The sequence below is a fragment of the Hyperolius riggenbachi genome, chromosome 5 (genome assembly GCF_040937935.1).
Source record: "Hyperolius riggenbachi isolate aHypRig1 chromosome 5, aHypRig1.pri, whole genome shotgun sequence".
NCBI classification, from domain to species: Eukaryota; Metazoa; Chordata; class Amphibia; order Anura; family Hyperoliidae; genus Hyperolius; species Hyperolius riggenbachi.
The window spans coordinates 18,976,531-19,001,321 of NC_090650.1; the positions used below are offsets into that span (position 1 = coordinate 18,976,531).

Genomic DNA, 24,791 nt, shown 5'->3' on the forward strand with positions numbered 1-24,791 from the left:
AGTATGTGGGTAATTTTTGGTGTGGGAGGGAAACTGCTAATTTTAAATGTAAAATAATATATTTTTTTTTTTTATTAAAAATGTATGTTGGTGCAGTTTACTATTTGGCCACAAGATTGCCACAGTGAAAAAAAGTCCTGGATGCGAACGATCTCGCATCCAGGAACTAAAATGCTGGGGAGATGTTTCCTGGGGGCAGAAATACCGCGCTCTCTAGAGAGAAAGCGTCGGTATTTCTGCAGGGAAGTTAGATCGGTGAATGGGAATTATATTCCCATTCAATGATCGGGGGGCTAGCGGCGGGCAGCGGGAGCGCACACGGGGGCGTGCCTGATCGCGCGCACCAGCCGGCGGCAGCAGCAGTGCCTATCTGGACGAGGAAGCTCGTCCAGATAAGCCGAACTGGTTAACAGCATAGTCCCCGTTATCCAGAACTTAGGCAACCAGAAGTCTCAACTAACTGGCATGCCCAAGAGGATAACAGGGACTATGATTTTAGGTTTTGGAGGGCAAAAAATACTCACCAGCGCCGTCTTCTATTCTTCCTGTAGTGGCTTTCCAGCATCCGTGCACGGCTCCAGGCATGTCACGTGATCAAGTCAGGCATAGCTAGAGATTGTGGGGCTCCATAGCAGAATTTTGATTGGGCCCTCAGACCTAGGCACTCAAGAACAATGCCACCTGCCCCTGTCCTATAAGATATAAGTTGACTGGCCAACAGGAGCATTACTAGGATCCGGTGAGATCCGGCCGGGGAACTTTTGGGTACTACAACTGGAAAATGGGTGTGGCCATGCAACAGAATGTGGGTGTGGTCATGGGTGGAGCCAAATTTACATGAGCTTAAAGAGGAACTCCAGTGAAAATAATGTAGTAAAAAAAAGTGCTTCATTTTTACAATAATTATGCATAAATGATTTAGTCAGTGTTTGCCCATTGTAAAATCTTTGAAATCCCTGATTTATATTCTGACATTTATCACATGGTGACATTTTTACTGCTGGCAGGTGATGTAGCTGCTGCTTACTTTTTTGGCAGTTGGAAATAGCTTTTCTAGAAAAAGATTTTTCGGACGGTTGCTCAAGCAGCTGGCAAGCACATGTCTGACGCCGGATACCAGGGACTTTGTAGTGGCTGGATGGTGTAATGGTTGAGGCCTCTGACACAGGAGACCAGGGTTTGAATCTCGGTTCTGCCTGTTCAGTAAGCCAGCAACTATTCAGTAATGAGACCTTGGGCAAGTCTCCCTAACATTGCTACTGCCTATAGAGCGCGTCCTACTGGCTGCAGCTCTGGCGCTGTGAGTCCGCCAGGAGAAAAAGTGTGATATAAATGTTATTTGTCCTGTCTTGTATAACACCCACATTACAAACATGATGATAAAATTCTCTGAGAATGAGATTTATCGGGCAGCTCGCCCCTCTGTACTCCCTCCGCCACACAATAAACGCTGCCGCTGATCTGGGGTTTCCGGTCCGGAGAGCTCTCCTTGATCTCCGAACGCTCTGCAGTTGAAGAACTTCAAATCATTTCCCTTCAAAGTCCTACGTGGTCCGAATATAGGGGGCCAAGGGAAAGATTATGCAGAATTCTCTTTCATCCGCACATTGCGATTCAGCAGAGCCCTTTTCGGGGGTTGTCCGCTGCAAATTAAAAACCAATATTCATGGCTGTGCAGAGCCCAGAGACAGATGTTTTCATGTTAATGCAGAATGAAAGGGATGGGGAGTTTAGGCTCAGAATTCTATACAGAGAAATATGGAATATCTTTAGTCCTTTGGTGTTCCTGCCTCCAGCCTGTAGGGGTCACTGTTACGTTATATACAATCTACTGTCTATCAGGATTTCTTCTAGCCCTTGTATTGTTGTACATGGGGGAGTCTGTCTGTCATTGGGAAATCAAACACTCAAACACTGCTACTGCCGTGCACCCACCCAGGCTTTTTTGAGTGAGCTCTTTATAACTAGTGATGGGCGAACATCCAGATGTTCGGGTTCGGGGGGGTTCGGCCGAACATGCCCCCGAGATTCGGCATGTTCGGGCCGAACCCCAAACCCAACCCGAACATGTCCCTTTGGGGCCCCTATAGGGTCCCAGCATAAAGGGAGAGCATGCCCCGAGCGCGGGGGGGGGGGGGGTCGGAAATGCCCCCCACCCCTCCCCGCTAAGCTCTCCCTTCTGCTGGACCCTATAAAATTAAATAGAAGTCCCCCAAAGTACCTGTAGCAGGCTGGCAGGAAGAGGGCAGCAAGCGGGCAGCCGGAGAGCATAGGCGCTAGTACCATCTGGTACTTCCGCCCTCTCTCTGATGCACTTCCTGTTTACATTTGTAAGTCGCGTCAAGAGAGAACAGAAGTACCGCGATGACGTGTACGAGGGTACGCGTCATCTACATGATGACACGTACCCTCGTACGCGTCATCGCGGTACTTCTGTTCTCTCTTGACGCGACTTACAAATGTAAACAGGAAGTGCGTCAGAGAGAGGGCGGAAGTACCAGATGGTACTAGCGCCTGTGATCGCCGGCTGCCCGCTTCCTGTCCTCTTCCTGCCAGCCTGCTACAAGTACTTTGGGGGACTTCTATTTAATTCTATAGGGTCCAGCAGAAGGGAGAGCTTAGCGGGGAGGGGTGGGGGGCATTTCTCCCTTTATGCTGGGACTCTATAGGGGGCTTTGTTCGGCCGGACACAGCTGTGTTCGGCCGAACACAGAAGGCCTGATCGGGTTCGGGCAGCGTGCCCGAGCACCCTCCCGAACACCATGAGGTGTTCGGGGGGTGCCGAACCGAACCCGAACAGGCCAAAATCTGGGCGAACCCGAACAGTGGCAAACACTGTTCGCCCATCACTATTTATAACATGCCGGACCAATCATGCCAATCGATCTCACCTGAAATGATGATTGGGCAGTGACATTGCAGCATCGATCTCTGCCAGTCCAGATCCCATCATTGTGATCGAATCGGCCAGATATCGATATGAAAGGGCACCTTTATGCTCTCCAACCTTATTAAATTATTTCCAGTTAGAACTATTCTGAGTTATTATTATTAATATTGACTTATAAAGCACCAACATATTCTGTGGTGCTTTGCTACAAAGTAAGAAACAAACATGTAGTACAAAATAATACAAATGATGGCATACACCAATATACAAAATACAGAGATGGTACAAAATACAGAATTGGTAATTACAGTGACATAAATTAATATGAATAAAATGTATAACTAATTCCAAGACACAAAAGGGGAGCGAGCCCTGCCCTTGTGAGCTTACAATCTAAAGAAATGGGGGGGGGGGGGCAAGAGGTGGGGGTAGTATACGATATTCATACCTAGAGGCAGTGGCCTATATGCAATACACTTTTTTACCTGAGTTATCTCCTAGGAGATAATTTTCATCTTCTATTTAAACTAACTTTTCAGCATTTTACAATTGAAAAAGTAACAAAAAGTTGGTGAGACAGTACTGTCAAATTTATTTTGAGTATTTTCTTGCTTTCTGGAGGCTTAAAAGGCATTTTATTACTAAGTTTGAAAATATCACCCTGGAGAAAAAAAGTGAATTGCATATGTGCCAGTGTGTTTTATGTTGTGTGGTAGGAGTTCAACTTGGCCAGAGGGCAAAGAAGGAATTCAGGGCCGCGCTACCATAGAGGCAAAGGAGGCAATTGCCCCAGGGCCCCAGTGCCTGTAGGGGCCCCCAGTGGCTACAAGAGGAAAAAATGTTCAAAAAGACCTTATAGTTTTTAAGAAAATCGATTTTAACGTTTCAAAGGGAAAAAAATACACATTTAAAAACCCGCTGACTTTAACAGTTAATAGCAAATCCACCTTAAATGCTGGAAACCCTAAATTTGCACAATGATCTTAAAGGAATACTTAAGTCAGCTAAAAAAAATGACTTTTACTCACCCGGGGCTCTCCTCAGCCTCCTGCAGCTGAACGGTGCCCTCGCCGTGTCCCTGTGCGCCTGGACTCGCCGGCGGCCACTTTCGTGTATGGCCGTCACCGGCCGACAGGCTGGGAACGCGGCTCATTAGCCGCGTTCCCGGCCGCAATAGCATTATAGAGGGCGATATTGCGGCCGGGAACGCGGCTAATCAGCCGCGTTCCCAGCCAGTCGGCCGGTGACGGCCAAACCGGAAGTGACCGCCGGCGAGTCCAGGCACATCGGAGGGACACCGTTCAGCTGCAGGAGGCTGAGGAGAGCCCCGATGTGCCTGGACTCGCCGGCGGTCACTTCCGGTTTGGCCGTCACCGGCCGACTGGCTGGGAACGCGGCTGATTTTTTTATTTTTATTTTTTTCTATGTTTAGAGTGTGGCAATTTTTTTTTTTTAATTATGTGGGGTCCCCCCTCCTGCAACTTTTAAACCCCTTGTCGCCCATGCAGGCTGGGATAGCCAGAATGTGGATCTCTGACCGATTGGGGCTTCACACCCTGACTATACCAGCTGCAAAAAAAGGTCCCTTAATGCTGATTTTTGTTCCAGGATATCTGTTGGGGGGGGGGGGGGGGGGGCAGGTTTATTTTGCCCAGGGGCGCCTCTAGCCTTCTTGTCACTCCAGGCAAGAAATCCTGTGGCGCCCCCCCCCCCCCCCCCCCATAAAAAATAAAACAAAAATCATATACATTATAGAACACTTCACACATGATATAAGCCATCAGAGAGGGATAACTATGAAATGGGGCCCTAGGCAAGATAGCACTTTGCCCTCCACTGATGGTCACCTGGCTTATTTAGTTAGATTTGGTGGGGGCTAGCAACCACCAGGCCCCTAAACTCTCTCTAGACCCTAGGCAGCTGCCTAAGTTTACCTTGTGGATGATCAGTATTGTATGCCATACAGCACATGCTGCCAGTATGCACCTCAAATAAATACAGCACCAACGCTACAAGTTCCAATGTCAGTCACATTGCAAGATTGGATTATCAAGCAAGACATTCTTACTTTCAGAATAATTTTTCACAAACATTATGAGATATGCAGATATGTTACCACCTGTTAGAGTCCTAGGCTTGAACATTGGCCAGGGCAAAATCTGCATGGAGTTTCTGTCTTCAGACACTTCAGACATTTCCTGCATCCTAAAAAACATACTAATAAGTCAACTGGTTTACCCCAAAACAATCCTATATTGAAAATATTAGACTATAACTGTGGTAGGGATATTAGATTGTGAGCTCCTCTGAGGACAGTCAGTGACATGACTATGTACTCTGTAAAGTGCTTCAGGAGATGTCAGTGCTATATAAATAAATAATAATAATATGGTAGGACATTAGACTATGACTATGGTAGGATTAGATTGTGAGCTCCTCTGAGGACAGTCAGTGACATGACTATGTACTCTGTAAAGTGCTGCAGAATATGTCAGTGCTATATGAATGCATAATAATAATATGGTAGGACATTATACTATGATTATGGTAGGGTTAGATTGTGAGCTCCTCTGAGGACAGTCAGTGACATGACTATGTACTCTGTAAAGTGCTTCAGGAGATGTCAGTGCTATATAAATAAATACTAATAATATGGTAGGACATTAGACTATGACTATGGTAGGATTAGATTGTGAGCTCCTCTGAGGACAGTCAGTGACATGACTATGTACTCTGTAAAGTGCTGCAGAATATGTCAGTGCTATATGAATGCATAATAATAATATGGTAGGACATTATACTATGATTATGGTAGGGTTAGTGTAATGATCGCTGCTGCAGCAGCTATTGCTGGAAGTAGTGCTGCAGCTCAGGCAGTTCTGATGTCTTTTCATGCAAGCTGCATAGGTTTGTCTGTCTTTCCCTGCTGTCAGCTTGTGACTGATTATCATTCACCTGTGTGGGAATCTGCATGTCTGCTCCCATTGGATGACCTCAGTATAAAGATCTGCTTCCTGCAGGGTTTCCTTGGGTTTTCATAGCTTCAGCTTAAGCCTGCCTTGCTGTCGCTTTAGCCCCCGATCGTGTTTCTTGTTATAAAGATACTTTGCTGGTCTTTGCATCATATATTGGTTCATTGCCAATATATATGCATACCAGCACGTTTATTATTTTCCTTGTATTTGTGTTACGTTAATACATCAGTGTCGCTGATGTATACGTACACGAACTGTTTATATCCTGTGTGCAGTTAGTCAGCTTTCCAGCACGTTTTGGTAGGTTGCGCGTACCGTGACCACCCGTGCTGAGGTAGTTACCCTGCTCCTGGTTCTGTTTGTGGATTGCGTTCATCTCTGCGAAGAGATAACGAATCCTTCTGAATCCTGTTCTGGTACTGTTTGTGGATTGCGTTCATCTCTGCGAAGAGATAACGAATCCTTCTGAATCCTGTTCTGTTACCGTTTGTGGATTGCGTTCATCTCTGCGAAGAGATAGCGAATCCTTCTGAGTCCTGTCCCCTGTATTACTCCAGTCCTAGTCAGCGTTCCTGCTTATGTCATATATCGGTTCATTGCCGATATATACATATGTTAGTCAGAAGTTACAAATAGTTTCATTGATAGCTGTAATTGTAATACTCTAGGAAAACATACTTATTGTATATTTATCTGTGTTACGTTCATCTATCTTAATCCTGCTATTTTCTGACTGTCCTGTCCTGTCTTTGTGAGGCACGCCATCGCCGCATATCATTGGCTGCCTCATTCCAGTCTGTCTGGTTTTGGACGCTTGCTGTCGCTAAGTAGCCGCTAGCTAGCAAGCGTTCATTCTGTCTACCTGTCCTGATCTCCTCAGTTCTGGTTTATGCGCTCAGCGCTACTTTGCGCTGAGACGTTATAACGAAAGCATTGTTTGTGGCTGTCAGATCTGCACCGGCTCTGTGCGCCACAATCTCCTATTGGAGTCAGTCCTCCCCTCCACTATACTAGGGATAGCCTGTTTCCTGGTGCTAGTGTGTGTACCTCCTCCACGCCAGCTCATGCGTTGCATGCTGACTGTGGAGAATACACCACCAAGCCTCACAGTTAGATTGTAAGCTCCTCTGAGGACAGTCAGTGACATGACTATGTACTCTGTAAAGTGCTGCAGAATATGTCAGTGCTATATGAATGCATCATAATAATATGGTAGGACATTAGACTATGACTATGGTTGGATTAGATTGTGAGCTCCTCTGGGGACAGTCAGTGACATGACTATGTACTCTGTAAAGTGCTGCAGAAGATGTCAGTGCTATATAAATATATGATAATAATATATATGGTCGGACATTACAGTTTGACTATGGTAGGGATGAAATTGTAAGCTCCAGTGAGCAGTCAGTGACATGACTATGTACTCTGTAAAGTGCTGAAGATGTCAGTGCTACATAAATACACAATAATAGTTCCAAATGCTACTGGCTCCCCTGAAGAGTGCTCAGACTAGGGTACATAGTTGTGCCCATTGTTCCCCAAGTAGCAGTTGTTTGGTCAGAGAGACAGTGGGAGAGGGAGCATGAGCAGAGGGTGAGGGCGAGCAAAGTTAAGCTCCACACTCACCACAGTGACTGCAACAACACAGGAAGATGGATCCAGCGAGGTGTCCCTTATGACAAGCGTCCAGCGATTCATCTTCCTGCCAGCGGGTATGCAAGATGTCACGTGACATTACAGGACGGGCGCAAACGAGAAGTCAAGCGACCGCAGTACTTTATGGGGTGTCGTCAAGGATCTTAAAGATCCGATCCTCAGTGACGGTCACTTATCACCACACAATGCTAAGCGATGTCACGACATTGTGTAAATGACTACTTGTCGCTCAAAAAAAAAAAATTGATGGACATCGGGAAAATCGTTGGAAAAATCGTGAGGTGGTACATAGCATTAGAGAGAGGGCAAACAGACAGCATTAATGGAAATACATTATTATGCCAGCTTCAATTATAAGTAGTGATGGATGTAATTACACACATTGCTTACATGTCCATTATCATTATTTGAGCATTTAGATGCTGCCCTCCTATTTACTTGCTCACAATGAAAGACAAAACCTGCAACCCCCCCTGTGTCCATTACACACTTCAAACACTGTCCTTGTGAATTCAGGGAGAAGTGCAGGCTGTGTGTCCCAATGGGGAGAGCATCAGATGATCCTACCGCTCCATAGCTAGTCATGGCAATCGTCCTGACATCTAGACATGCCAGACATTCTAGCAGAGCACAGTGTTGTCTGCACAGTTTACTGTTTGTTTGTTTGTCTCACTCTCTCTGCAGACTCAGTAACATTTGGCTGTAGGGCGCTGTCGCCTCTGTACACTGAATAGTGAGGGACTGTCTCAAATCTTTCTATGAATCCTTATTAGATGCAGGGGCAAACGCAGGATTTTTAAGGGGGGAATTCCTGAAAGGTCCAGAAGCACGTATGTCCCTGAGTGCTTCCGAATACAGGTGGCTCCATACTGCCCATGCACAAAAGTGCGCTGGCGTATTACGGAGCTGCCTATCTTTGGAAGTACTCAAGGACACGAGTGTTTCTGAGGGCTTCTGGTAGCAGCAAATTTGAACGGGGTACAGCGCTGGCACAACTCCCCCGAGAGAGGAACGGGAGATAGACTTAGTTTGGACAATTCAGTGGAATATGCCACCTAGTGTCACATAGCGCAAGCGATACCCATATGATGCAGGGACATATGCATCTGCGGAAAATGGCGGCGCTATATAAATACTAAATAATAATATTTTGCCTCACCAGGATTGCACTTTTATTTAGCTTTCCTGTATGACAGCCAGCTCTAGGGGAAGAGGGAAACAAAGGTGAATGAAGGAGGCTGGTGCACACCAAGAGTGCTTCTGAGCGTTTTTCAAATCAACAGTGATTTGAAAAGCGCTTGGCTAATGTTACCCTATGACGGTGTTCCCACAGCAGCGTTGTGACTTTTTCAAAATCGCAGGTATGCTGCATGTAGCATGTTTTTGAGCGATTCATTCAAAAATCGCTGTGAAAATCGCTTCACAAAATCACACTCACAAATTGATAGCGATTGTCATTTTGGCGTGCACTAGCCCAGAGAGAGGAGTGGAGAAATTGAGAATAGCCTGAGATGGAGCAGAGAACTTATCTGTATTCACACAGGCTACTTGCCTGTAATCGGACTCCTGTCCCTGTCAGCCTCTCACACAAGTCTGAAAGCAGCCCTCCTGGAGTCTAGGGACTGTCAAAAACTTTTCAACTTGTATTTACCAGCTTGCCTGCCCTCTAATTGCATCATGTCTGACACTTCTGTGCTGTGGAGAGTGGGGGACTCCAGAATCAACATTCTCTCACTGCAGGCTGCATCTTCTTGTGTGGGAAGCTCGGCTGCCTCTCTCATTCTATTAGCTGGAGGGAGGCACCAGAAGTAAGAAGGGAGGGAGAATGAGGCTGTTCATATTATGCGGGCTTGGCTGGCTGAATACACAGCTCAGTGCAGGGGGGAGGTTCCAGACACCCGGAATAGCCCCCTGAGTTCCCCAGTGAGATGCAATCCTAAAAACACTTGTGAGAGTAGAAAATTTTCACTACATACTCTTAAATGTCAGTCAGTCAGTCAGGCTCAGGGTGGACTCATGGAGGGGCAGAGAACAGCTATAAACCAGACACATTTTTCTTACGGAGTTTCTATAAATCTGAACTCTGAATGATTCTTTACCAGTGACTTAGCAGAAGGCTATTTGTGAAAAGAGCAGAGTAACCAAGCAGCTCAGGGTGACCCAAGCTACTAGGAATGTATAGGGGGATAAAAGGTACCAAAATGCCCTCCTACTAAAAAAGCAAAGCTTGGTGTAATTTGCCTTCTTAAAACAGAAGGAAATCTATTTCTCTCCAGTCCCTTACAAAGGTCTTTCAGGACAGGAATTTTTATTTCCCCTTGGACTGACAGCCGCTCCAAGCCTCTGCCTGGGTGGTCAGTAGGTTAAGGCGCCCCTGATTTTGCCCTAGGTCCCCATTGTTGCTAACACCGGCCCTGAAGAAATGGCCCAAGGCCCCAAGGGAGAGCGTATGCTTGATGGAAAATTGAGTTTTAAGGGCACATTTAAAGTTTTCAAAGGTTGGAGAGTGATGGAGGTGTTGTGGAAGGGTATTCCAGAGGAGGGATGAAGCATTAGCGAAAATCTTGTACGAGCGGCATGAATGCAAGAAGGTGGACAAAAGAAGGTCATGTGCAGGTCTGAGATTGCGGTTGGGTTGGTAAGTGGAAACTGGTGGTGAGGAGATGTACAGGGGAGAGAGATTGTGGAGAGCTGTAAGGGCTGGTGCACACCAAAAACCGCAAGCAGATCTGCAAAACGCTAGCGTTTTTTGAACCGCTTAGTGTCATTTTGATAGCGCGGTTTTGGGGCGTTTTGGGGGCGTTTTGCGTTTTTTGCGTGCGTTTTTGCAAGCGTTTTTGGAAGTGTTTTGCGTTTTTCAGGAAAAGAGGTAGAAAGACCTTAAACAAAGGGTTAAAGTGCGATATATTGATGACACATGTGAAGCACATTGAGCAATTGAAGTAAAAAACCCAATATAAAAAGGGTGGGGTCCTTAACAACATTGTGGGTTAGTTCAGGAGAGGTGACACTGTGGTTTGGAGAGAAGAGTGACTTGTTTTTGAAAATGTTTCCTGATGTGCTGTTATTGCTCTGTGTAGCAGCATATATGAGACGTAGGCCAAGGACAAGGAGATACTGGGTGCATCCCATGCTACAAGAGCGGCGCCGGAAGGGTCAATTTAGGACCCTATATAGAGATTTGAGGCACCATCCAGAAAAGTTTTTTGGCTACACCCGCATGTCTGTGTCCAGGTAAGAATACTTGTCACTTATTTTTATCATGGGGCTAAGTATTTTGGGGAGGAATGAAATTGGAAGCACTTTTTGGCCCTTAGTTAACTGTGTTTGACTGTAAACAGAAATACAACACATTAATCAATCGGGTGTATACATAAGCTAACCAAATAACTGTGATACTTGATCCTGGTGTGTTATGTATTCAATGCCTAAGGCCTCCATCTAATTTTTCTATAGGAGTAACTACTATATTATATATCCATAGTTTACCCAAAACATTTGGAGTATATTATGACCTTACATACTCCTGGTGCATACTTCATTAAGTATATGGCAACAATCAGCATATGGGACACAGTAATGAAGCAATGTTTGAACAAAATCTTTCGTTTTAATGTTTTGTTCTTCTGTGCAAAGAATATTTTGGACATGTGTTGTCCATACTTTGCTTTCAGCAGCAAAAGTAATATGTCACAAATGAAAAATGTTTCTGCAACAAAAAACAGTAGATCTAAAGATAAGCATGCTCTTTTTTCCTAGTTTTGATGGCCTTTTAGCCAAACTGAAGGATGCCCTTCGCCGACAAGACACTAACTTTCACCTAGCAATCACACCAACTGAGCGACTCCTCATAACATTGAGGTAATGTAAACTAAGATCCAAATCTGAGCATTGAACAATAAAATAAAATGTAAAACTACAAAAAACTAGTCATGTTGTGATAGCAAATCACACATACTACCAGGGCCCTGATTGTAAGCATGTGTACCTGATTCAGCATTTGTATGAGGCTGGCTGTGCGATGTTAAATCAGTGTACACTGTAGAGTCACTGTGCATAGATGATGTTTGAAATCACATACCTTGATCAGGGCGCTGAGGTGGAGGCATAGAGTAATGAGGCTGTTGACCATATTGCATGTTATGCATATGCATTGGTGGGTAGTGGGGTGGGTCATAAATGCGTTGCATATGGTAAGAGAGTTGTGGGTGTGCATTATATTGTTGGCTGGAAGCAGGCAGGTGTGGTTGCTGCAAGTAGTTGTGCACATTGTCATCTGCACGGCTCTCAGGTAGTAAGAATCTCCCCAGGGTCTCAGAGATGGCATGTCTGGCTGCCCATTGCTTATCAGGGGGCACTTTTTGTAATAGTGGCACCAAACTTGAAAGATACTGTGTGCATGGCTCTTTAAGTTGTTTCATTTCATCCTCTCGCTTCTCCATATGATCAACAGCCTTTTCTATTGAACTAATCAGCTTCTGGTCGTATTCAGCCCTGCTCATACCTCTTCCTATTCTCCTGCCTTGTGTTGCTACCCTCACACCTCTACTAGACCTGACAGTTGTGCGTGTCCGACTACTCGCTGGGCTGTGTGGTGTGTGATCTGGGGTAGTAGAGTCACTGTCTTCCACTGTAGCAGTGTCAACATCCTGTGTAGTGTCTTCTTCAACTTCCACATCACTGGTGGTGGTAGGTGGCACCTCTACATCGTCCTCCTCAGGATCTGGTGGTAGGCTATCTTCAGTCCTTTGGAAAGGGGAAAGCACAACTTTAGTTCATGGAATAGTGACCATGGATGTCACAGCAAATATATGGGCACAATGCGATGCATCTTTCATTGCAAAACAATAGCAGTAGCCTGTCTATTTTTCCCATTATTTGTGTACATAGCTTTTAGGCACAGCCCCTGAGCAAGCATAGAGCAAAACTGGCCTGAGTAAACTAGCACTGATTTTGGTAGATGTGTGTTACAGATGTGTGATGCAGACACTACTGCAGCCAAACATATAACCAGCACTGTCAGGCAACTGTTATGTTGGGTAACGAACAGTCCACATTCCTGTCATGTAATAATCATTTTAAACTGGACCTATGCCATTCTTACATTAAGCTACGTCCCCCAATATATTTGGTAGAGTGATGGCAGATTATGCGTTCCACACTACTGAATTGCATTGTGGGCCTTAGAGTTGGGCCGAACCTCCGATTTTAGGTTCGCGAACCCTGTTCGCGAACTTTCGCAAAAGGTTCGGTTCGCGAAAAAGTTCGCGAACCGCAATAGACTTCAATGGGGAGGCGAACTTTCAAAGTTTTAAAACATTCTATCAGCTGGAAAAATGATAGAAAACATGTTTCAAAAGCTCTAATACCTGGAGCAACACCTAATTGAGTGAAATACACATCACTGCTGGAGGACCCACCCTCCCTCCTCCAAGCAAGGTCCTTTATACCATTTGCCTACCTACACTAATTAGTTATGGGACAGCTGCTACACACTCTGCTAGGGAGATTTTATCCTCCCTCCTCCCCTTCTACCCTTCTACCTATTCCCTCCTCCCTCCTACCGGAGGGAGGAGGGTCTCTTCTGCCAGGGAATTATACTATTTTAAAAACCAGTATACATCATACCATAGCTGGGAATACATACATGAGTATACATCATACCATAGCTGGGGATACATACATGAGTATACATCATACCATAGCTGGGAATCGAACCCAGATCTCACTGTGTGGTGGACACGTCACCCTAAGCACTGTACCACTACAGAAGTAAGTGAAGCTTGCCTAAAATTTAACATTTATGCTCAATGCAATAGAACCATTAAGTTGCTTAAAGGAGAACTGTAGTGAGAGGTATATGGAGGCTGCCATATTGATTTCCTTTTAAGCTATACCAGTTGCCTGGCAGCCCTGCTGATCTATTTGGCTGCAGTAGTGTGAATCACACCAGAAACAAGCATGCAGCTAATCTTGTCAGATCTTACAAAAATGTCAAACACCAGATCATACCATAGCTGGGAATCGAACCCAGATCTCACTGTGTGGTGGGCACGTCACCCTAAGCACTGTACCACTACAGAAGTAAGTGAAGCTTGCCTAAAATTTAACATTTATGCTCAATGCAATAGAACCATTAGGTTGCTTAAAGGAGAACTGTAGTGAGAGGTATATGGAGGCTGCCATATTGATTTCCTTTTAAGCTATACCAGTTGCCTGGCAGCCCTGCTGATCTATTTGGCTGCAGTAGTGTGAATCACACCAGAAACAAGCATGCAGCTAATCTTGTCAGATCTTACAAAAATGTCAAACACCAGATCATACCATAGCTGGGAATCGAACCCAGATCTCACTGTGTGGTGGGCATGTCACCCTAAGCACTGTACCACTACAGAAGTAAGTGAAGCTTGCCTAAAATTTAACATTTATGCTCAATGCAATAGGAGGGAGGAGGGAGGTGGGAGGAGGGAGGAGGGAGGTGGGAGGAGGGAGGAGGGAGGTGGGAGGTGGGAGGATGGAGGAGGGAGGAGGGAGGTGGGAGGAGGGAGGTGGGAGGAGGGAGGTGGGAGGAGGGAGGAGGGAGGTGGGAGGAGGGAGGAGGGAGGTGGGAGGAGGGAGGTGGGAGGAGGGAGGTGGGAGGAGGGAGGTGGGAGGTGGGAGGAGGGAGGAGGGAGGTGGGAGGAGGGAGGTGGGAGGAGGGAGGTGGGAGGTGGGAGGAGGGAGGTGGGAGGAGGGAGGTGGGAGGTGGGAGGAGGGAGGAGGGAGGAGGGAGGCCAATTAAAATCTCCCTAGCATAGTGTGTAGCAGCTGTCCCATAACTAATTAGTGTAGGCAGACAACTGAGTCAAATGGTATAAAAGGACCTAGCTTGAAGGGAGGGTGGATGGGGTCTTTAACACTGAAAGCAGTGTGTTTCACAATAACATGTCTGCTGACAGTAAAATGGAGGCGAAAATTTTTGCTCAATACAGCTTTATGGGGCGAATCGAACTTCCGCAAAGTTCGCCTGATGCAGGCGAACGCGAACCCCCAAAGTTCGCCTGGAACCGTTCGCCAGCGAACCGTTCGGCCCAACTCTAGTGGGCCTACTCCTTCCTTCACTGTTCTATTGGCGAAGTTGACAAACATTGCAATAGGTTAACATTTACGCCATACTTACTCAGCCGGTTCATGATGTTTTCTTAGAAATTCTAATATGCCACAATATTTATATTTTGTTCGCTGCGAACTTCCAGACCCACTTTTGGATTCATGGTATTGCTTTTCAATCTCCTTTTTGTAACTGTCTCTGACCGACTTCCATCTTGTCCGCAGGAGGGCAACTAGGAATAAAAATAAACATACATGTTATTTCTTTTCTTTTGCAGATTTCTGGCAACAGGGCATTCATATGCAGCACTTCACTACCAATTCCTCATGGGAAGAAGTACAATCCGATACTTAGTTTTGGACACCTGCAAATTGATCTGGAAAGTACTTCAACCGGAATTTATGCCAACTCCTGACGTACCTATGTGGGAGGCTAACATGCAGCTTTTTTGGGAGAAACATGATTTCCCTAACTGCCTTGGAGCAGTGGATGGGAAACATGTCAGACTGGTTATGCCTGCATTCACTGGCAGTCTCTATTACAATTATAAAAAATTCTTTTCACTAGTGCTCATGGCTGTTGTGGATCCTAATTTGAAATGTATCTATGTGGATGTTGGGGCTTACGGAAGTTCCCATGATTCCTCAGTCTTCCAGCACAGTCGATTTGGCGTGAAGCTTCGCACAGGCCAGATGACTTTACCACCGCCACGCCCCTGGCCTGACACTGTAGAACCACCTTACCCCTGTGTGTTTGTGGCTGATGAGGCCTTTGCACTGTCTGAGCATGTTATGAGACCGTATGCACAGAGAGATATGACTCATAAGAAAGTAGTCTTTAATAACCGCCTGACCAAAGCCAGACAAGTAGTAGAATGTGCTTTTGGAATTCTAAATGGCGCATTTATCACACTGCTATAAAAATGCAACCAAAGTATGCTATAATAGTGGTGAAGGCAACATGTATTTTGCATAATTATGTGAGAACACTAGATAGCATGACCATAGAGGAGGAAGAGGGGGATCTTTCAAACAGTGCTCTTGTCACTTTACCACCAGCTACTTTACGTGGTCCCATTTCTGCCATTCACAACAGAGACAAATTAGCTGATTATTTTGTGCCATAACTGTAAGAACTAAAAAACCTGCAGGCTGCTATTTACTTACATGACGAGATCAGTATTATTGTGCAAATAAAAATTCTTGAAACCGTGTTGTATGTCTATATCATTCATGACACTCTAAAGTGGCAAATAGCGCCCTAATAATACATGTGAGTACATACACACACATGTACCTGCTGTTTATAAGGAGAGATGGCTATAGAGAGAACAGCTTTGCCAGAGACCTGTGATAATGAAATTTCTAATTGTTTAATTACTCATTTAGTGGAGGGGTGATGATATATTGTCTGCAAAGTGCTGCATGAAATCAATAAAATACAACAATTCTGTACACATATACTTACTCTTAGAATCCTTGCCCTTTTGGCTCAAAGTATTCCATTTTTCTCCAAGAAAATCTTTTGCAATGTTGCTCCAGATTTCATGAGCCCTTTGGTGGTCTTTATATCCAGGCAAAGACTTGTCATAAAGTTCTGGGCTGTTTTCAATCTTAATTATCAGGTTTTCTGTGGTAAACCACTTTGCTGCCATCTTCCTCCTGCGCAGTCTAAAATCCCTCATGCAAATCTGCCACACAGGAAGCACACTTTGACCTGGAAGTGCGCATTCTTGAAAAAAACGCATCCGCATCCGCATCAAAATCCGCTTGATCAAGCGGTTTTACAGGCGTTTTGCGTTTTTCCTATACTTAACATTGGAGGCAGAAACGCATCCGAAATCCAAAAAATGCCTCACCCAGGCATTTTTCGTTTCTGCAAAACGCCTGCCGCTCTGGTGTGCACCACCCCATTGAGATACATTGACCAAGCAGATCCGCAGCCGCAAGCGGATCTGAAAACGCCCAAAAAGCCGCTCGGTGTGCACCAGCCCTAAGAGTCAGAACTGGATCCTCTGGTTAATTGGTAGACAATGAAAAGCTTGACAGAGAGTTATGTATTATTTTTGTCAGTTATTCAATAAATTCAAAGAGCGGCCAGTCACATATCCGAGATTGTGATCCATATTATGAATGTGAGATTTCTCTTTATATGAGATGATAACCCAATGATGTTGCTTTTTTCCATGTTTGTGTGAATGACACATGTGTATTGTTTTTAGGACCTAGTTTGACATGGTTTAGGCGCTTTATCCTATTTTTGTTTTTAATTTCAGCTCTTAGGGATTAAACTCGATCATTATATAGTAAACAAACAAAAATATTCTTGGAAATTAGTAGGAATGTGTTACAAGAATTTGGAGGATTTTGAGAGGATTGCAACATCCTGCGCTGAACGTGGCCCTCAGAATGACCCCATCAAACGTGTTTTCTCCGTTCCTGACCTCCGTGTGACAATCTGGACTTTCTGAGGTTCTCCTCTGCTCTCTCTTTATGTTGTAAAGCATTTTGGCAAAACATGTTTAAACAAAATTGTTTAAATTCTCTAAGATGGGAAGATGAGAATGAGGAAGGAATGATGGAACCAAATCTGAAGTCCAAATCCACCTGATTGAACACGAGGCAGGAACGGGACTTTCATAGCTTCATCTGGGTGTTGCATAAGAGGCTTCTGCTCAACGTAGAACGTTCCACTTTCCTTTACCAAAAATAGCATAGAAATGTCATTAGTGTTCAGATGTTTGAAGCTCCCATGTACTGCAAAGTGCTGTTGTCACCAGATTTGCTATGCATATCAGGGTCAATAGTGAAAACGTTGTTGTTTTGTATTATTTCAACCACTTAAGGACCAGGCCATTTTGCGCTGATCTGTGCAGCGTGGGCTCTCCAGCCCACAGCACAGATCAGCAGACAGCCAGGGCGACCAGACTTCCCCCCCTTTTTTCCCCACTAGAGGGATGTCCTGCTGGGGGGGTCTGATCGCCGCCGGCTATTTTCGCCTTACGGGGGGGCTCCTCAAAGCCCCCCTCCACAGCGATTTTCGGCCTCCCTGTCCTTCCCTCCCTTTCCTCTTTCCCCTGGGCTTCAGCCTATCAGACTGTGGCGATCCCCGGCCAATCAGAGGCCAGGGATCGCCGATCTCCTTTACGGCGGTGCTGCGCAGCAGCGCCGTATGATGTAAACACAGGGGATTTCTTCCTTTTAAAGCTGTTTGCAGCTAAATTTGCTGTGTAAACTATCTAAACTTTAGATAAGATATACAGACAATTTACTTGTTATAGTTAGTTTTTCATCTCAAATCCACTTTAAGTATCTCGTTTTGTACCTGAGCTTTGGCTCGGGAACACCTTGTAGCTTTCAAAAAGACTGATTTTAACATTTTTGCACTTTCGTGAAATGATTCTCGAAACTGGTTTGGGGAAATTCCCTCACCCCTTCAAATTCCCTCATTTATCTAGAGTATCTAGTCCCTTTAGCGAAGGGGTCAGGAAGCTTTTTGGCTGAGAGAGCCATAAACGCCACATATTTTAAAATCAGTCAGGCCCCATATATTCCTTAACCTGCCTGGCGTTCTATTAAGATCGCCAGGGTGGCTGCGGGAGGTTTTTTTTTAAATAAAAAAAAAACTATTTCATGCAGCCAACTGAAAGTTGCCTGCATGAAAGCCCACTAGAGGGCGCTCCGGAGGAGTTCTTCTGATCGCCTCCGGCGGCCAAAAGTGACACGGAAGGTCGCAATGAGCGGCCTTCCGTGTTTTGTTTACTTCGTCGCCATGGCGACGAGCGGAGTGACGTCATGGACGTCAGCCGACGTCCTGACGTCAGCCGCCTCCGATCCAGCCCTTAGCGCTGGCCGGAACTATTTGTTCCGGCTGCGCAGGGCTCAGGCGGCTGGGGGGACCCTCTTTCACCGCTGCTCGCGGCGGATCGCCGCAGAGCGGCGGCGATCAGGCAGCACACGCGGCTGGCAAAGTGCCGGCTGCGTGTGCTGCTTTTTATTTGATGAAAATCGGCCCAGCAGGGCCTGAGCGGCAGCCTCCGGCGGTGATGGACGAGCTGAGCTCGTCCATACCGCCCGGCTGGTTAATAGGGATATAGGATATTAATGCATACAATTTATTTTTGATGACAATCAATCTCTCTGTTCTGGTTCCTATTTTATTCCCCTCCCCTCCTTATCTACAACTTATATAATGGAAGATTTGATTGTGAACAACAGGTATGTGTGGCTGTGGGGTACAGCCATTGGTAGGCAAACCCACGTGCTACATATACATACATATGTGGTTCTTATGCATGATGCCTGTTTTGTTTGTAACCATGTGAAATTGTGAGCGAATTCACATTATACCACGTCCCTTTTTTTATCTATAAATACCCTAGGGAACCATTAATGGTACCCCATTATGGTGACTGATTATTCGGAAATTTCAATATTACTTTCCTCTTAAGATCGAGCAATTTAAATTAAGAAGATCCTTTCTAAAAAATGTTACTGCTATATATACAACTTTCAATTGTTTTATTCAGTGATCTTTATAGTATTGTGATAAAGGAGCAGTTTTCTAACTCCTCCTTCTTATTTACATACTCCACCTAGTGGAAGTTACATCATTAGCACCACCTTTATGACCTCACACTATTTTGCATAGTACTGCCCATGTAATGTGGATTGGCCAATCCCAAAGAACCAATGTTTAGCATTTCCTATAAAAAGAGATGCCGCCATCTTGTTTTTTATATTAGCCTGATGAAACAGAGAACCAGTGGTGCTCAGCAGAGCTCGAATATTCGAGTAGTTCGAATATTCGAGCTCTTTTTCAGCTATTCGAGCTCGGTATTCGAGCTCCGAATAGCTGGAGCTATTCGAATGGGCTATCCGAGTACACTCGAATAGCCCATTCACTATTCGAGCTATTCGAGCCACCCGGCGCTATTCGAGCTCGGTACCGAGCTCGAATAGCGTCATAGCCCAGATTGATGTCCTTAGAGCCAATCAGAGGGCTCCCAGGCCCTCTGACGGCAGCCAATCACAGAGGGGGACCCTGGCCAGCCCCTACCCTATAAATAGCGGCCGCCATGTTAGGTTTTTCCATGCTTGCCTGAGACTTGTACAGAGAGAGAGTTGCTCCTTTGTGCTTTGGCTTAGCAAGTGCTCTATTGTGGTCATTTACCTAGCGTTTTTGCTCACCTACACCTGCCATATACACCTATATTGTTGTTAGTTAGATAGACATTGTATTTTAGTTAGTAGCTTGTGTGTTACATTAGAGAACTGCAGGCAGCTGCTGCAAGCTTACAGGTTTAGGCCTCAGGGGGGCCTTGCCTCTGTGGGCAGCTGTCCTCTGTTTATTTCTCTCATATTCTATACCAGTATTTCTGCTGTCCTTTACTAATAGTATTGTAGTTATACTGTACTAGGAGTAGGACACTCACTGACTGTCACTGTTTATAGGCTACTAGCTAGCTCCTGCGTGTGTGCACTCACTCACTGTCTGTGTGTACACACACTCTATTTCCTTCTCATTACTGTTTGATTATTGTTAGTTGTACTTACTTACTACTTACTCTTACTGTACCCGTAGGGACACTCACTGTCACTGTTCATATAGGCTACTACTACCTCCTGCGTGTGCGCACTCACTGTCTGAGTGTACACACACAACACACACTCTATTTCCTTCTGATCGCTGATTGATTATTGTAATTAGTTAGTTCTACTTACTGTTACTACTTGTACTTACTCACTCTTACTGTACTAGGAGTCTAGGACACTGAGTCACTGTGTTCATAGGCTACTAGCTCCTGCCTGCGTGCACTCACTGTCTGAGTGTACACACACCCACACTCCATTTCCTTCTGATCGCTGATTGATTATTGTAATTAGTTAGTTCTACTTACTGGTGTTACTACTTACTCTTACTGTACTAGGAGTCTAGGACACTCAGTCACTGTGTTCATAGGCTACTAGCTCCTGCCTGCGTGCACTCACTGTCTGAGTGTTCACACACCCACACTCCATTTCCTTCTGATCGCTGATTGATTATTGTAATTAGTTAGTTCTTCTTACTGTTACTACTTACTCTTACTGTACTAGGAGTCTAGGACACTCAGTCACTGTGTTCATAGGCTACTAGCTCCTGCGTGCGTGCACTCACTGTCTGAGTGTACACACACCCACACTCCATTTCCTTCTGATCGCTGATTGATTATTGTAATTAGTTAGTTCTACTTACTGTTATTACTTACTCTTACTGTACTAGGAGTCTAGGACACTCAGTCACTGTGTTCATAGGCTACTAGCTGCTGCGTGCGTGCACTCACTGTCTGAGTGTACACACACCCACACTCCATTTCCTTCTGATCGCTAATTGATTATTGTAATTAGTTAGTTCTTCTTACTGTTACTACTTACTCTTACTGTACTAGGAGTCTAGGACACTCAGTCACTGTGTTCATAGGCTACTAGCTCCTGCGTGCGTGCACTCACTGTCTGAGTGTACACACACCCACACTCCATTTCCTTCTGATCGCTGATTGATTATTGTAATTATTTAGTTCTACTTACTGTTATTACTTACTCTTACTGTACTAGGAGTCTAGGACACTCAGTCACTGTGTTCATAGGCTACTAGCTCCTGCGTGCGTGCACTCACTGTCTGAGTGTACACACACCCACACTCCATTTCCTTCTGATCGCTGATTGATTATTGTAATTAGTTAGTTCTACTTACTGTTATTACTTACTCTTACTGTACTAGGAGTCTAGGACACTCAGTCACTGTGTTCATAGGCTACTAGCTCCTGCGTGCGTGCACTCACTGTCTGAGTGTACACACACCCACACTCCATTTCCTTCTGATCGCTGATTGATTATTGTAATTAGTTAGTTCTACTTACTATTATTACTTACTCTTACTGTACTAGGAGTCTAGGACACTCAGTCACTGTGTTCATAGGCTACTAGCTCCTGCGTGCGTGCACTCAGTGTCTGAGTGTACACACACCCACACTCCATTTCCTTCTGATCGCTGATTGATTATTGTAATTAGTTAGTTCTTCTTACTGTTACTACTTACTCTTACTGTACTAGGAGTCTAGGACACTCAGTCACTGTGTTCATAGGCTACTAGCTCCTGCGTGCGTGCACTCACTGTCTGAGTGTACACACACCCACACTCCATTTCCTTCTGATCGCTGATTGATTATTGTAATTAGTTAGTTCTACTTACTGTTATTACTTACTCTTACTGTACTAGGAGTCTAGGACACTCAGTCACTGTGTTCATAGGCTACTAGCTCCTGCGTGCGTGCACTCAGTGTCTGAGTGTACACACACCCACACTCCATTTCCTTCTGATCGCTGATTGATTATTGTAATTAGTTAGTTCTTCTTACTGCTACTACTTACTCTTACTGTACTAGGAGTCTAGGACACTCAGTCACTGTGTTCATAGGCTACTAGCTCCTGCCTGCGTGCACTCACTGTCTGAGTGTACACACACTAAATTTACTTGTGATTACTACTGATTATTGTAACTGCTAGTTGTACTTCCTGACTGTTACTACTTACTTACTGTACTAGGGGACACTCACTCAGTCACCTCACCAACCAACCCACTCCATTAAAGTACCCCACTTTTCACCCGCCCTTTTAAAAAACTTTTGTCTATACGCCCAAAACATTGAAGATGTCTGGAAGTGGCAGCCAGCGCGGTTTGGGCAAGGGGAAGGGCAGCAAGGGAATCAGGAGGAGAGGGAGCAGCATTGTGGCAAGCCGCGGCCGCGGGCGCGCCACCATGCACAGTTCCGCAGCAGCAGCAGCAGCGTCAGTGGCTAACATTCCTCCCATAGCCACTGGCCGTGGACGCCTTGGGCGCCGCCCAGCAGGAGCATCTGCAACTCACGCTGCAGAGACACAGCAGCAGCAGCGTGTAGCACCTGCTCCGATTTTCCTCCAGCCGGGTCGGAAACGTCCCATTGAGGAAAAGGATGCAGACACTGTGGTGCAACTCATGACGGAGGATGAGCAGCCCGCCATCAGCTCTGCATCCGAGGCCTCCACCCTCACCACCACCACCACCACCACCCCTGTTCGCAGCAGCCGCCCAGCAGGGTCTGGGGAGGAGGCCAGTTCACCGTCAGTCGCCGACCTCTCATTCAGCACTCTTTTGACCCCAGGCATGATGAGTCAATTGTCTGCTGTTGTTGGCGATTTTGAGGAGGAGATGCTGATGGGCACTTTGGGGGATGAGGGATTGGACAGCAAGACTGTGGCGACAGTCAAGCAGCCCATCCATGCATCAGGAGAGGAGTTTGGGGGGTCATCATCCCAGCAGGACATGTTTGAGGAGGGGGAGGATGATGTTGATGACCCGGTGACAGACAGAGACTGGGTGCCACCACCTCCAGGGGATGTCGTCCTCAGCAGCTCGGAGGAGGAGGAGGATGCGCTTGTGGGCCTTGCAAGGAGGCGCATCATTGCAAGCATTGGCAGCGACCCACAGCCTGCTGGTGTCTCAGGCTCAGCAGCAGCAGCAGCAGCATCAGCCAGTACCACCACCAGCCGCACCCAAGCCCCCCCCCCCAACCACCACAGGGAGACAGGCAGCAGCGCTTCCATGCCGTAGGGGGATGTTTCTGTCACCAATCTGGCGCTTTTTCACCATGCCCACTGTGTACAGCAAGTACGCCACTTGCAACCACTGTCAGCGGAAGTTGAGCAGAGGTGCAGACCCCTTAAAGTTCAGCACCAGCTCGCTGATCAACCACCTTGCGGCTAAACATTTCCACCAGCATGAGGAGTTCCAGAGGCTGAAGGCATCTGGTGCTGGCAGTGGCACCACACCCATCACTGCACAGCCTTCAGCAGCAGCAACAGCAGCCACCCGCCCTCCTGCTCCTCCAGCAGCACCAGCAGGAGTGCGGAAACGCACTGCTCCTCCCCCCTCTGCAACTCCTGCCGCCGACACTGAGGCCTGTTCTGGCAGCCAGTCCTCAGTGGCCTCCTCCGCTGTGTCTGGTGATTCCCGTGTCAGCAAAAGGCCACGCCAGAGCCTTTTGAGCGAGTCCTTCCAGGGGGTGGTTAGGGCTCTGCCTCCCAGCAGCCGTCGCGTGCGGCAGCTGAACGGCTTGCTGGCACGGGCCATGTGCTCCCAACTCCTGCCGTACACGCTCGTGCAGGAGGGGAGCGACATGCGGGCGCTGCTTGCTTGTGCAGCCCCAGACTGGCAGCTCCCCAGCAGACACTTTTTCTCCCGCAAGGCCATTCCAGCACTGCACCGCTTTGTGATGGCCAATGTGGAGCGAGGGCTGGAGCACGCGGTTGGTGAAAGGGTCCACGTCACCATGGACTCCTGGAGCAGCCGCTTCGGGACAGGCCGCTACCTGTCCTTCACTGTCCACTGGGTCAGCTTGGTGGAAGGGGGTGAGGATGGGAGAGCAGCAGCGGGCACAGCAGCAGCAGCAGCAGCAACACAGTGGGTGGTGCCACCCCGCAGGGTCAGGGGAACTGCAGCGGGTTCCTCCGATCCTCTGCCATCCTCCGCCACACCTGGCCAAACCCCCCGCCTCAGCAGCAGCGTGAAGGCCCGCCACTGCCAAGCGCTGCTGCACTTGGTCAGCCTTGGCAAGACCAAGCTGACGGCAGCCCACGTGTTGGCCAAACTCCAGGAGCAGGAGAGGATTTGGCTGACCCCCAGAGGCCTCAGAGTCGGAGAGGTGGTGTCCGACAATGGGGCCAATCTGGTTGCTGCCATAGACAGGGGAAACCTGACCCACATCCCCTGTCTTGCCCACGTGCTGAACCTGGTGGTGCAGAAGTTCCTGCGCACCTACCAGGGGATGGGCGAACTGCTGGAAACGGCAAGGAATGTTGTGCGTCACTTCCGGCGCTCGGCTGCAGCCTGTGCGAGCCTGGAAGACGTGCAAAAGGAGCTGGATCTGCCACGCCATCGGCTGATCATTGACGTTCCGACTCGCTGGAACTCCACCCTGGCGATGTTGGAGCGTCTGGTTGAACAGAGGCACGCTGTCAACCAGTACCTTGCCCTGGCCACTGTTTCCGCAGCTCGGAGAAGGGACAAGACCAGCAACATCCCGTCCATCGTCCCCGATGATGACTGGAGGCACATGCAGCAGGTGTGCTTTGTGCTGGCTCCCTTCCTGCAGGCCACAAACATG

General features: G+C 46.7%; 1 protein-coding gene and 1 long non-coding RNA gene across 2 annotated transcripts in view; both read left to right on the forward strand.

The window, feature by feature from the left end:
• Nucleotides 1-24,791, forward strand: part of LOC137518000 (uncharacterized) — a 246,625-nt gene that overhangs the window by 79,508 nt on the left and 142,326 nt on the right. The gene's annotated exons all lie outside the window — the stretch shown is intronic.
• LOC137517999 (uncharacterized) lies at nt 10,400-15,796 on the forward strand. Its single transcript, XM_068235126.1, has 3 exons — nt 10,400-10,755; nt 11,281-11,382; nt 14,889-15,796. The coding sequence occupies exons 1-3, from the start codon at nt 10,568-10,570 to the stop codon at nt 15,529-15,531; spliced, it is 933 nt and encodes a 310-aa protein (XP_068091227.1). The 5' UTR covers nt 10,400-10,567; the 3' UTR covers nt 15,532-15,796.

What these genes read in the sequence shown, in the direction of transcription:
- LOC137517999 (XM_068235126.1), top strand. Translation starts at nt 10,568, where the DNA reads ATGTTTCCTGATGTGCTGTTATTGCTCTGTGTAGCAGCATATATGAGA. An exon ending in ACCCGCATGTCTGTGTCCAG is followed by an intron (nt 10,756 to 11,280) that starts GTAAGAATACTT and finishes CTTTTTTCCTAG; the next exon opens with TTTTGATGGCCTTTTAGCCA. An exon ending in CGACTCCTCATAACATTGAG is followed by an intron (nt 11,383 to 14,888) that starts GTAATGTAAACT and finishes TTTCTTTTGCAG; the next exon opens with ATTTCTGGCAACAGGGCATT.